Source organism: Scatophagus argus, chromosome 16, assembly GCF_020382885.2.
Source record: "Scatophagus argus isolate fScaArg1 chromosome 16, fScaArg1.pri, whole genome shotgun sequence".
NCBI classification, from domain to species: domain Eukaryota; kingdom Metazoa; phylum Chordata; class Actinopteri; family Scatophagidae; genus Scatophagus; species Scatophagus argus.
In genome coordinates, this window is record NC_058508.1 from 227,483 (window position 1) to 241,931 (window position 14,449).

The following is a 14,449-nucleotide window of genomic DNA, read 5'->3' on the forward strand; positions in this document are numbered from 1 at the left end:
GATGTAAGAATTTGGATGGATAATTTAACAATGTAAAAGTGTTCATTTTAATGCTGTAATGACATGTTAGCTGACTGAAAATACAACAACTGACACTTATTTCATGTTTAGAAATGTTAATTTTATGCTTTATGTAGAATTTGAATTTTACCATAAAGTGCAAGTATTTTTTGGAATATCCACTTGAACAGAGCGGATTTTAGATTATCCGTCCATCCATTTTCTATACTGCTTTTATATTCAAGAACTGGTTTTAGCCCAGTAGATTAGCAAAATAATCTACCAGAAAGCCTGAGCACAGAGCAATATTTACAGATATACACACATACACACACACATATACACACACTATTTATAAACAAAAGTATTGGAACAACTGACTGACATTACAACAATGGAGACTTTGCTGCCATTGCATTCTAAGTGCATGAACATTGGTTCCGGCATCAAATTCATAATAAGCACATATTTACAAAAATCAGTGAAGTTGATGAGATAATACAATGTTATTGTTTTATATTAAATATATGTCAAAAAGGATTAGCAAATTATCTCTTTATACCTTAGGTTTTACACATCCCAACCTTTTTGAAATCAAGGTTGTATGTACAGTATATTTGTGTATAAGACACATATAATGTACTATAATGCAATTTACAGTAAAACAAAATCCAACAAATCCAACATCACAATGGCCCTGTTTTCCACACCTTTAAGTGTAGTCACATCTGTACATATAAGGACCAAAAGTACATAAAGGCACCACCATTGCATAATGTTAAGTATATATTTACAAAAAGAGTTGGCGTCGCTGACGCAGAAAAAGCTGAGCCCCGATACAGAGTCTAAAAAGGGCAGGCAGGCGAGGCAGAGGTCCAAACAATGGTCTTTATTTTCAAAATCAAAAGACCAACTCAAAAAAGCACACTCTTACTGTGTCTTGGGATCAATGATAAACTGTGGCAAATAACTCCTAGCATGGCATGGCAAGACAAGGCAAAAAAGGTTTCCTGGCATGATCACACAGGCACACAAAAAGTAACACTCTGACACAATCTCAAAATAGTTAATATGACTAGAAATGGCAGCTACTTGCAGTGAATGTAGTGGTAAAAATACAACACATTAGCTCTACAGGTTCTCAAACTGTCAATGGGCAGTACAAACACCAACACATTTTTGAGAAGGTTTTGCACTTTCTAAAATAAACCAAAATAAAATGTGTTGTTTTAACCAGTAGCATTCATGTGAACACGGATACCAATTGATGATAACTGGCTGTCATTGATCTGCGTGGATATACATGTGTAGTAAAATTGCTTGTTATTGACAGGTGTTCTCCTGGGAGGTTGTGGGGATCGATCAATCCGTTTCCGTCCAGCACTGGTTTTCAAAGAATTTCATGTTCACATCTTCCTCAACATTTTCAATGACGTGCTGGCCCAGCACAAATAAATCTCAGCCCTGAAGGAACTGGAGTGACACTGAACAAGATCATACAGAATGGTGGGAGGGAATGTCCAGACAGTCCATTTCATGATAAGCACAAACAATTAAGTCACACTTATACCCATTATAACCTGTGTTTCAAGGTCTGGGGCCTGTTGAATTTATAACTGTAACTTCTGACAAATATTCATCTCCTGAGCAAGAAATAATAATAATGATGATATCCAGGTACACTCATTAAAGATGTACATGAAAACCATTCAGAACAGATGACCCCTGTTTCAGTTTCTGTAAAGTGAATCATGTCAGCAAACCCAGAAGTTTCTGTTTTGAATTCAGAGGTCTGAGCCGAGGCAAAAAATGTGGTAAGATGTACAAGATTAGAACTCCTTATTAACCTCCCCTAATGGCTCAAAACAAAGTTTCATTTTAGTGCTGATATGCCAGCATCATCTCACTGCCTGTGACTTTAGTTACTCTTCATGCTTGTTTAAGAAGGCAGGCAGAATTCTCCTTCAGTGATAACTTAATGTAGGAACACTCAGTAAAGCTAAGGCACCAGCCTGCATGTTATTTAACGCTGTCCATTAGAAATGCCCTTGTTATGTTTCTGACTGTTGTGTTGCTCTCAATATGAATGACTTTTCAGTTTGAAATGTTGCATCCCAGAAAAATGTGAATCTTAAACAGACCACAAAAATGTCATTATGATTATTTGTTACTTCCATGTCACTTAAATGTGCTAAAAATGTGTTAGTTTTTTCTTTTTTACTCCTTCAGATCAGAGTACAGCCATTTGGTAACATTAATTGAATAAAATTCTGGACACATTCACTTTATTCTTGAACACGAGCTTCATATCAGTTGCCACATTTACTTCTGAAAACCTGTTTCATTCAACCTTTTCATTTTCATGTTTCACTTGATTTTATATTTAACACTTAACTTGGCAGAACAGAGAGAGTGTAAGTACCTTAAGCACTGAGCAGTGAAACTGATTATTTTCAGTTGACATATAGCTATTTCTAAGATGATGAATGTTGTCATGTAGACAAACAAGGACAAAACACATAACTTAAGAGAAAGCACAAACAAGAAGGAAATGCACTCTAAATCGAAATTTTACTTTAATTTTTTTCATTTAAGTTACTTTATTAATCCCAGGCTGGGAAATTACTTCTCTGCATTTAACCCATCACTGATTGAAACACACACACATGCAGCATCCAACATGCAGTGAAACACACAGGAGCAGTGGGCTGCATCAAGCACCCGGGAAGCATATATTGGGGGTTAAGTGCCTTGCTCAAGGGCACATCAGCCAGCTAATGGGGAGTGGGGACGTTATCACTCCACCACACTCAAATTTTTCCTGCCCGTCCGGTGGGGGAATCGAACCAGCGACCTTCCAATCACAAGCCGCTTCTCCAACCTCGAGGCCACGGCTGCCCCCCTTATCCAAATTGTTTAAGAAAAGAAACGTTGTGACACAAATACTCTTAATCAAAACTTAATTACCTCCAAAAAAGCAACAAATACAATAGACTATAAATGTGAAATCTCAAACATCATGGATTTGTGCTTATAGCTCAGCCAGCTAACTGCTACTACCTTTCTTTTGTATTACTGTACTTACAGGCAGTCCATCCAGTTGTAGCTTTTTTCATAAGTTTATGCATTATGTTAGATACACTAAGTTATGTGTAATCCCATGATAATGTAATGCTTTTGTGATGTAACGTAATGCTAAGAGTTTTAAAAATATATTAATACTCCAATTTGTTTTCAGGGACAATTGCATGTTATGTTAGATGACAACAGATTATATTGTATGGTGTTAACTCAAAGGCAGTTGGGCTTGCTTTAGATTCTTGAAAACGTTTTACTGTCATCTAAAAGGTGTCTTCAGTTTAGAGGGATTCAACCTTTATAGGGTGGTTCACACAGATGTGATGTATGTCTGTCTATGAATCTTCATGGATGTAGTAGTTGTTAATTACAGGTAGCCAATCATACTCTTTACTAGTCCCATTTTAAACTGAGCCACAGAAAACACTTCACTTCAGATTAAACTTTGAAAACACTTTCAATAAAGCATAAACTTCACCTTTGTGTCACTTGCAATTATGTTGTCAAATGTGATATCTTCTTCATCTTATTGTGGTGGACCAAGCTGCAAAGACCCATTACTGCCCCAGTTGTACTGGATGATTTTCTCCAATGGCCTTAAGTGGTAACTAGTAGTTCATTCCACACTAGAAAACAAATTTGAGAAGCAACACAAAGATGAGATTTATGCTGTTGTTAGTACTTTCAACTGGTTGGTTTAGAAAATGCCAGTGTCCAATTAAATTCTAGTTGTTGAGACAGACCCAAACAGCTCTAGCTTGCTCCTAAACTGTTGCTCAACTTGAACTTTATGCACAGGTCCATTGAACAGTATAGTCTGTAATCACATTAGGTCATGCCTAATACAAGATGTTGGACATCTAAAGTCTAAAACTTCACAGCACAAATTTTATACCATTAGAATTGCCATTTCTATCTGTAAATATGCTCAAGCTAACACTATTGATTCAGAACCTCATCAGTATCTGTAAATGTTCCATGGAGCTTCCATGGAATGTGTAGCAGTTCATAAAAAGTGTTCTTTCTGACTATTGACCTGCTATAATCTATTATAAATATGAATATATTTACATCTTTGTACATTCATGTTGCAGAAATGATATCTGTAAGCCTAATGTAAAGTATTTGTTATACATAGTTTACAGTGTCATTTTGTCTTGCTTGAATTAGTTTAACAACTCAAGTAGGGTTAAGTTATAAAGTGTTGAGGTTGAGCAATACATTGGTGATGATGACAACAGTCTACTTGTTGTCTGTCAGTGCCCTTGAGTACTTGTGATGACCGCAATACATTTGACATAACTATTTGCACTTGTGATCTGAGATTGATGATTATTGATGTAATTTAAGATGACTCTAACTGTTGTTATGTGTAAAACACTGTTTATGTACTGTGATGAATAAAAGTTTTGAGCAACTTAGTAGACTTCCTATTTCTTGAGGGTGAAAGAAATTAGGTCATTCTTGATCTTGGTAACAGTCATTAGATCACTAAAATCGTTTAGTGATCTAAGAGTGTTCGGAATCTGTAATCTGTGACAAATTATGTACAGTAGATCTCAAAAGCCTTGAGGATTCTTGATGTTATGGGAAGCTGTATTAGTCATTTAATTATAAGCTAAATATTTGTGTTTCACATTTTTAGTGGGAGGAATTCAAGAGATGCATTGTCCTAAAAAAAAAAAAAAAAAAAAAGTAGTAGTAGTATTAGGTCTCGAGAAAGCCCTGCTGCATACAGCCCTGCTATTGACTGGGGTCGCCAGTCAATCAGCCCTGCGAATGACTGGACGCACACATTCACACCTATAGGGGAACGTAGAGTAGCCAATTAACCTAATGTGCATGTTTTAAGGATTGTGGGAGATTGTGGTCGGAGTACCTAGAGAAAACCCATGTGGGCACAGGGAGAACATGCAAACTCCGCAGAAGGGCCCAGACCAAGATTCAAGCCTTAAACCATCTGGCCGTGTAAGGTGACAATGCTAACCACTGCACCAAAGTGCCGCTCCAAGCTCCCAGTCATATTTAATTCTGCAATAATAAATGTTTGCCCCGCTTTGCTATCCAATATTTACCATACATCTGTCCTTAAACATATTCTTAATACCATCCACCTGTCAGTATATTATATCTGAGAGCAGATATGATATACCAACGTCCGTCAGTATATTATGTCTGCTGTCATTTTTGTATTTTTTATTAAGATGCTTAAATTACTAGATTAGATTAGATTAGATTAGATTCAACTTTCTTGTCATTACACATGTACAAGTACAATGCAACGAAACGCAGTTTGGCATCTAACCAGAAGTGCAATAAGCAGTAAGTGCCAGATATACAATAATTTACAGTATGTACAGGGTATGTACAGGTGTCTATGCTACAGATATAATATAAACATGATATACAGGTAGTTGTCATAATATACAGGGTTTCTAAGTACTATGAACATACTATACAGATGGATATGTGCTTAAATGTGCATCCAGTGTAGGCGGAAACTATAACACAATTTACAAATTATATTTACAGATGTTAAATTAACTATAAATCACTAGTGCAATGGACAATATGGTGTGTACAGCGATAGGCAGTAGGCTAACTATATTAACAGTGAGGTAGAGGAACTAGTGCAACACTCAGTACGTAGTACTCAGTTAGGATAGGGTGGTGTAGTGGAGTGTGGTGTAGGGTGAGGGTGTTAGTGGGGGGCTGAGTTCAGTAAGGAGACAGCCCTGGGGAAGAAGCTGTTGCTCAGCCTGCTGGTCCTGGCCTTGAGGCTCCTGAAGCGCCTGCCAGACGGCAAGAGTGCAAATAGACCATGAGCAGGGTGGGAGGAGTCCTTGAGGATGCTGCGAGCTCAACGCAGACAGTGTTTCCTCTGGATGTCTTCAAGGGCTGGAAGTGGAGTCCCTGTGATGCGCTGGGCGGTTTTCACCACTCGTTGTAGCGCCTTGCGGTCTGCAACCGAGCAGTTCCCATACCATACTGTGTGCTGGTCAGGATACTTTCGACTGCACAGCGGTAAAAGTTCACCAGGATGGCTGAAGACAGATGGTGTTTCTTCAGTGTCCTCAGCGCTGGTGAGCCTTCTTCACAAGGCTGGAGGTGTTGGTGGTCCAGGTCAGGTCCTCTGAGATGCAGGAACGGGGGCATGCGTGCCTCCTCTCTCCCTCCTGAATTCCGCAATGAGTTCCTTTGTCTTGCTGGTGTTAAGAAGCAGGCTATTGTCTGCACACCACGTGGCCAGGTGCTGTACCTCCTCCCCGTAGGCTGTTTCATCGTCGTTGCTGATGAGGCCAACAACTGTGGTGTCATCAGCAAATTTGATGATGGAATTGGATCCATGTGCAGGCCTACAGTCATGGGTGAAGAGGGAGTAGAGGAATGGGCTCAGCACACAGCCCTGTGGTACGTCTGTGTTGAGTGTGATGGTGGAGGAACAGATGTTGCCTGACCTAACACGCCTTAACATAACATAACATACTAACATATTACATTGCGTAGAATGAAATGGTATACACTTCCGGTATGCTAGATGGGTACGACCGCCTCTCTCCCCATCCCAGCCTGGCATTTATTTTCTTAATTCACAAAAAGTCTACATTACTGAGGGGTATTGCTTGTCCGTGTTGTCTTAATGTTTTCACTATAAATTTTGTCTTGAGAAACTGTTGTTGAAATAGACATGTCTCCAAATCTCTCGGGAATATGCTGCTGAGACAGAGAGAGGTTTAAGACAAAGTCCGTTTTGTGTCTGTCTGAAAAATGTCATTTTAGTGTCAGAATGTTGGGAAGATACTACCCTTGTGCAAAATAGGTCCTATGTAGACTTTAGTGACTATAAGGTGGCTGTAACCTCTGCTTATGTTCCCTTCTCCCATTGGAAAGAATAGATCACGAATAGATCATACTCTCTTAAAGGGGCGAGCAATGGCTGGTTTAAATTGATCCTACTCATGGACATAATAAAGAGTAGATGCCGCATTGGCTGCTGGGGCACGAGAAATGCGGCCGCCATCTTGAACCGGTCATTCATTCAAACTACCAAAGCAGCAAGATGTCTGAGCACTGCGCGGCGTATTGCTGTACAAATCGGCAGACTATTGAAAACAGGGCTTGGGGGATTACTTTTCACAAGTAAGATTGAACATTATTATTGGTTGTACTTTGTGAACAGAACATTACTGTACTGTATTTATGTCCACCAGCAAAATCAGACAACAGAACAAATGATTGTAGAATAGTTTGCAAATTATCTTACTCACAATTTCAGCAGCTTTGGTTCATTATCAACATCAAAATAGGAGTTTTGTTGAAGAAAAGTTCTAAGACATTTGAAGGAAGGAAATATGAAGAAGAAGTAAATAGGAATAATAGGAAATAGGAAGAGAGGATATAGAAAAATAGGAAGAAGAAGGTAGAAAATAAGCTTGACTTCCTTTGTAAAATGTTTCTCCCGTTTTCATTTTGAAGGTTTCGCAAGTGGGAAGTGGTTTTGAGGAGGGAAAGATTCACTGCTAGTGATTCACCCGTACTTTGCAGTGAACATTTTAAACAGGGGTGTTTTGATAGGACAGGTCAGATTGTCCGACTCAGAGATGGTGTTATTCCATCCATCTTCAGCTTCCCAATTCATCTCCAAAGAGTAGGTGTCAAGTCAAGTCAAGTCAACTTTATTTGTATAGCCCATTTTTACAAGCAGTTTGTCTCAAAGGGCTTAACATAACATCAGCAACATCCTCTGCCCTTCGACCCTCACATCGACTAAGGAAAAACTCCCAGAAAAACCTTTAACAGGAAAAAATGGAAGAAACCTCAGGGTGAGCAACAGAGGAGGGATCCCTCACCCAGGACGGGCAGACGTGCAATGGATGTTGTACAGGCAGGAAAGCAATTAACAACATGAGAAATGACATTACTAAAAAGATAAGCAAAACAAAATCTCAACTGTTTAGTTTCACTTTTGCTACCACCTCAATATGATTTTAACATTTCACAAGTTATAAGAAAATTATAGTAATGAAAATTATAATGAACTGCTGTAACATTCATGTATTCTTTTTTTTTTTTATGTGATGTTGAGAATCACTATCATATCAGTTCGATTTCGGCCCGTAGGGAGAACCACCCCGCCCATAGTCGGTACATAGAGGAATGACAGGCAGATGTCAACAATACACATTGGGTTGGTCATAGAGCCGGCTACAGTTCAACTTGAAGATCTGGATGGAGAGATACCTGCAGAAAGATACAGAGAGAGAGAGAGAGAGAGAGAGGGAGGGAGGGAGAGACACAAGACTACGAGGAGCACTGGACACACAGTTAGTGACATAAAATAATGAACTGCATGTTAATCTGACGAGGGGAGAGGATAGAAGAGGAGAAGGAGGAGGGGAAACTGCTTGGTGGATCATGTTTGTGTCCCCCGGCAGCGTAGGCCTATAGCAGCTTAGCTATGATAGAGATTTAAAGATTAACAGTTAGTCAGACCTATTCTACCTGTGGCTATATATCATGAGGTGAGTGAAACTATGCCTACCAGCCCTACACACTTTATTTGGTGCTAACTATATGCTTTACTAAACAGAAAGGTTTTAAGTTTAGTCTTAAAAGTGGAGGTGGTGTCTGCCTGTCGAACCCAGATTGGCAACTGGTTCCACAGCAGGGGTGCCTGATAGCTAAAGGCTCGTCCTCCCGTTCTACTTTTATAAATTCTGGGAACTGTAAGTAAACCTGCACTCTGTGATCTGAGTGATCTATTGGGAGTATATGGGACTATTAGATCCTGCAGGTATGATGGGGCTAGTCCATTTAGGGCCTTATATGTAAGTAGGAGAATTTTAAAGTCTATTCTGAATTTTACCGGAAGCCAGTGAAGAGAAGCTAAGATGGGGGAGATATGATCCCTTTTACTGATTCCTGTTAAAACTCTAGCTGCTGCATTTTGGATCAGCTGCAGGTTATTAATAGAATAATTTGGACATCCTGACAATAGTGAGTTGCAGTAGTCCAGCCTAGAAGTAACAAAAGCATGAACAAGTTTTTCAGCATCACTCTGAGAGAGGACGCTCCTAATCTTAGCGATATTACGGAGGTGAAAGAAGGCGGTCTTAGAGGTCTGTTTAATGTGATGAATAAATGACACGTCTTGATCAAAGATAACGCCGAGGTTCCTTGCAGTCGTACTGGAGGCCAAAGTAATGCTGTCCAGAGAGAGTATATTATCAGCTATTCTATTTCTAAGGTGTTTGGGGCCTAGAATAATGATCTCAGTTTTGTCTGAGTTTAATAATAAAAAATTGGAGGTCATCCAGTCCTTTATGTATTTTAGATAGGAACGGGAGGTTGGATATCGGCCTATAGTTTGCTAAGATGTCTGGGTCAAGTGAAGGTTTTTTAAGTAAAGGTCTAATAACAGCGGTTTTAAACGCCTGTGGTACATAACCTGTTGTTAAGGATAAGTTTATCTGATCTAAGAGGGAAACGCTAATCAAGGGAAAGACGTCCTTGAGGAGCTTAGTTGGGATGGGGTCTAAGAGACATGTAGTTGGGTTAGATTTGTTAATGCTGGAGGTCAGCTCGGGGAGGTCTATGGGCAGGAACCTGTCCAGGGATGGAGTAGGATTAAAAGAGATTACTGGAGATGGCACTATATTGGCTATTCTGGGAAGATCTTTATTGATTTTTTCTCTAATGTTATTGATTTTATTGGTGAAGAAACTCATGAAGTCTTCACTGCTAAGAGCTGCAGGAATACAAGGTTCAACAGAGCTGTGACTCTTGGTCAGCCTGGCTACAGTGTTAAAGAGAAAACGTGGGTTGTTCTTGTTTTTCTCTATTAATGTTGAATAATAGGCAGTTCTGGCTTCACGAAGGGCCTTTTTGTATGTCAATAGACTATCTTTCCAGGCTCTCTGGGATTCAGCTGATTTGGTGGAGTACCACTTCCTCTCCATCCGTCTTGATGTTTGTTTAAGTTTTCGTAAATTTGAATTATACCAAGGAGCTAGCCTCCTATGATTTCTAACCTTCTTTCTCAGTGGGGCAACCATATCTAAAACTGTGTGCAACATGGCTGCAGTGTTGTTGACAAAGGAATCAATTACTGCAGGAGTAACGTTTAAATCAGTACGGTCTGTTGTACTGGTACATGGAGCTGAGGGGAGCTGTGATGGGATTGCATCCCTAAATCTGTCTACACTATCTTCAGAGAGGCATCTGGTGTAATAGACCTTTTTGTTGTGTGCTGTAAAGTCTTCTAGAGTTAGTTCAAAAACTACAAGCGAATGGTCTGAAAGGAGAGGGTTTTGAGGGGCAACTGACAGGTTCTTAGTTTCTAGGCCATAGGTGAGAACCAGATCGAGTGTGTGATTGTGGCAGTGTGTTGGTTCATTCACTCTCTGAAGGAAACCTATTGAATCTAAGAGTGAACTAAAGGCTGTCTTAAGACTGTCAGAGTCAACATCCATATGAATGTTGAAGTCACCTGCTATAATGACTTTATCTGTGCTGAGCATTAAACTAGATAAGAAGTCAGAAAACTCAGACAGGAACTCTGAGTAAGCAGCAGCAGGTGGGCGATACACAACAACTAATAAAACTGGCTTTTCTGACTTCCAGTTTTGGTGAGACAGACTGAGAGTGAGACTCTCAAATGAGCTATAGATGGATTTAGGTTTGGGGTTAATCTGAAGACTGGAGTGGTAGATTGCTGCCACTCCTCCTCCTCGGCCTGTGCCTCGAGGAACATGATAGTTAATATAACCAGATGGAGTTGATTCATTTAAACTAACATATTCTTCATCCCGTAACCAAGTCTCAGTGAGGCAGAATATATCAGACTGATGATCAATAATTAGATCACTGACTAGGAGGGATTTAGAGTGGAGGGATCGTATATTTAACAATCCACATCTGACTGTCCTATATTTTTATGAGGTTATTATGATTAACACTTCTTAAATTTTGTGCTGGTTGGACTATGGGAGGACGAGGCACTGACACTATTTCTATGGGATTATTAATCTTAGTATTACTGTGTGAATTTATATTTTTATTTATTCTAATTTTAACGGAGGGCGGCAGTCCTACAGAAGCAGCAGAGAAGTGTGTAAGACAGCGACTCTGCTTCCTGGCCTCGACCCTGGGTTGTCAGGGTGTTGGTTGTCTAATAAACTTGGCCATATTGGTAGAAATAAGAGCCGCACCACCCCAAGTGGGATGAACGCCGTCTCTGCTAATGAGGCCAGGTTTTCCCCAGAAAGTCTCCCAGTTATCTATAAAGGCCACGTTGTTTTCTGGACACCACCGTGACAGCCAGCGACGGAGCGATGACATGCGGCTAAACATATCATCACTGGTCAGATTCGGGAGGGGACCAGAGAATACTACGGAGTCCGACAAGGTTTTTGCCAAATTACACACCGACTCAATATTGACTTTGGTGACCTCCGACTGGCGTAGTCGAGTGTCATTAGCGCCGACGTGAATTATAATCTTACCATATTTACTCTTATCTCTCGCCAGCAGCTTTAAATTGCCCTCTATGTCGCCCGCTCTGGCCCCCGGGATGCATTTGACTATGGTCGCTGGTGTCGGCTTCACATATCGCAAAACAGAATCGCCAATAACCAGGGTCGGTTTCTCAGCGGGTGTGTCGCTGAGTGGGGAAAAGCGGTTAGACACATGAAGCGGTTGGTGGTGAACCACGGGCCTTTGTTTTGGACTACGCTTCTTTCGAACCGCCACCCAACCTCCCTGACTTCCCGGCTGCTCGGGGGCTGCCGGGGGACGGCTGACATCAGCTAAAGTAGCTAAAATAGGCCGGTCCGCACAGGCTAACTGCTGCTGGCTAGCTGTCGGGACTAATGGACTGTGATCTACAGTACGAAGCCGGGCCTCTAACTCACTTAGCCTCGCCTCCAAGGCTATGAATAAGTTACACTTTCTACACATCTCACTCTCACTAAAGGAGGCAGAGGAATAGCTAAACATTTCACACACCTTACAGAAGACGGGAGAGGGAGAGGCAGAGGGAGAGTGAGTGGAAGAAGCCATGTTAGCACTAAGCTAAGCTTAACGACAAACAGGACGGGGATCGGAAAAGGAAAGAATCTAGATGATCGTGCGGTTAATAAACTTTTCCTAAAGTGCTTGTGTACTTATTTGTAAGAACCAACCACAGTAAAAGCTAACACAAAATATGTCGACTCAAGTACACCAATACCACCGAACACCAAACGCTAGCAAGTGAATGAGTAGTGCGAGAACAGGAAGTGCACGCATTGCATACGCAATACGTTACCCAACGCAGGAGGAGTCAAGGTGTATCATCATAAGACTATTAGCATTCATAAATGTAAATATTCTATTATCAATCATATCACTTAGTATTATTCTTCTTCATTTTAATTGGAAAAGGGCAGGGCTTCCTCCAGAAGAGCCTCTCAAGAGGCCCCAAAAACTGCAACCTCACACCCACAACCTCAGCCTAATGATGTGAGTATTTCTATTTTAAACATCTTAATGATCCTGGACATATTAAAATCTCACTTATCTGCTGCCACTCATATTAAACACACTCACAAATAAACCTATTCACACACAAGTGAAGACATGTTGAACATGCATTCCTGGCACATACACACACACAAAATCTGAAATCTGGAAGGAGAGAAGAAGAATGCCATGGCAAGAGAAAAGAGGGCAAACACCACAGTAAAGAGTCTTTTGGGGGATTTGAGGAAAAATTTTAAAAAACTTTCATGATTAAAAAAAATTAAAAACTAAAACTTTCATCAGCGACTTTGTACATGTGTAAATGTGGTTTGGGGCGAGGGGGTGTCAATTTCTTGTGTTCAACTTGAGAATCTACATTTTTATTCTCTCCCCGCTTTGTTAAGCAAGTCTGAAATGCAAGATGAGAGTGTGTAGCAGCATTTCCACTTCCTTGCTGAGTACTACTTTTACTGCCACTATCTGCTTCTGCATTGTGTGGTTTGCTAAATACCTATCATACATCACATATATCCTGTAGCTGTTTTAGGCACGGGCGAACCGGGGTGGCATTTTTTCATTACACAAGGGGGTAGGGATGAGCGCTTGGAAAAAAAAAAAATCTGCACCGCTACATGGTTTTCTATTATTTGTGATATCACCGTGTGGAGAATCGGCAAATTGGCGCCCCCTTCAGCTGCAGGCGCACCTGCTTGCTGAGAAGGTGCCGTGCACTGAAGCTGTGTGTGAGAAAGGAAAGAAAGGAGGGGCGGGGGACAGTTCACCTCTGGGTCTCTCCCAAATTGAACGGGCGGGGGGGAATCCACTGTATAAAATGGCTAAAGTCAGTCACACCTTGACTTTCTTCCATATAAAGCACATTTCATTCATAATATTATACATACAGGCCTATAATTCCTGCACGTTTTTGTTTTTCTGAATTGTGTGAAATGGCCAAAGAAAAATAGGTAATTGAAAACAATTATGTGGTCACCAAGGTGATTTGCCTTAGTCGACTCCTGGTCGTGAATGACAGCGTTGGGAAATTTGTTGATTGTCGAGTGTCAAGTAAACGCATAGATGGACAGAAAAAAGGCCAAAGCCATCAGATTCCCAATTTAAGAAAAAAAGAAAAGAAGGAGAGGTGAAACGAGCAAAAGATGAAGGTTTGCTATGTTCTCTCTGTATGATTACAGTATCCATGTCATAAATGAAGGGCTAATGTTAATTGGTGGTATATGTTTGTTAGCCTTCTTGCTATGATGCTTGCTATGCTTATACAACAGTAATTCATCTTAACAAACACTGAATCTAATTTCACCATAAGATTGTGCTTTGCAACAAAACTGTTACAAGTTAAAAGTTATTTCCATCACGTTGGATCCTGTAATTAGCCAACAGAATTTTCATATATGTAGGTAGTTTCAAAGATGAACATTTGCCAGTGTGTTATTTGTATATATGTATATTATTCTTAATATTTTATATCATTGTTTGTTTTATAGGGATAGGCTCCAGCCTCCCCTCGACCTTGACAGATAAGCAGTATAAAAAATGGATGGATGAATGTCTGGTTTATATATCTGATTATATATATTTTTTCCACATTTATGTATATTTTTTAAGTTCTGATAACTTATACTCTTTTGTGCAGAATTGTGTTAATTGTCTTTTTTCCTGTTGTAATTGCAATAGTTGAGGGGGGGGGGGTGGCGCTTGGAGGGGGTCTCGCCCGGGTAGTAATTCAATGTAGAACCGCCACTGCATATATCATATTTCAGAATATTCTATTACTGTTTAGCCCACTATGAATATTAATATAGGCCAAACCATGTGTCCTGTATCATAACTACATGTATGACGTTTGCAGCAA

The 14,449-nt window shown here is 40.2% G+C and overlaps 1 protein-coding gene across 1 annotated transcript in view; it reads left to right on the top strand.

Annotated features, from left to right (window-relative positions):
* The window catches only part of abat (4-aminobutyrate aminotransferase), a 61,399-nt gene extending 59,483 nt beyond the window's left edge, over window positions 1–1,916 (top strand). The window contains exon 16 of the mRNA XM_046414789.1: window positions 1,334–1,916. Within this exon, the coding sequence (XP_046270745.1) occupies window positions 1,334–1,455 (122 nt within the window). The 3' untranslated portion in view covers window positions 1,456–1,916. The remainder of the gene's footprint in view (window positions 1–1,333) is intronic.
* The last annotated feature ends 12,533 nt before the right edge of the window (window positions 1,917–14,449 follow it).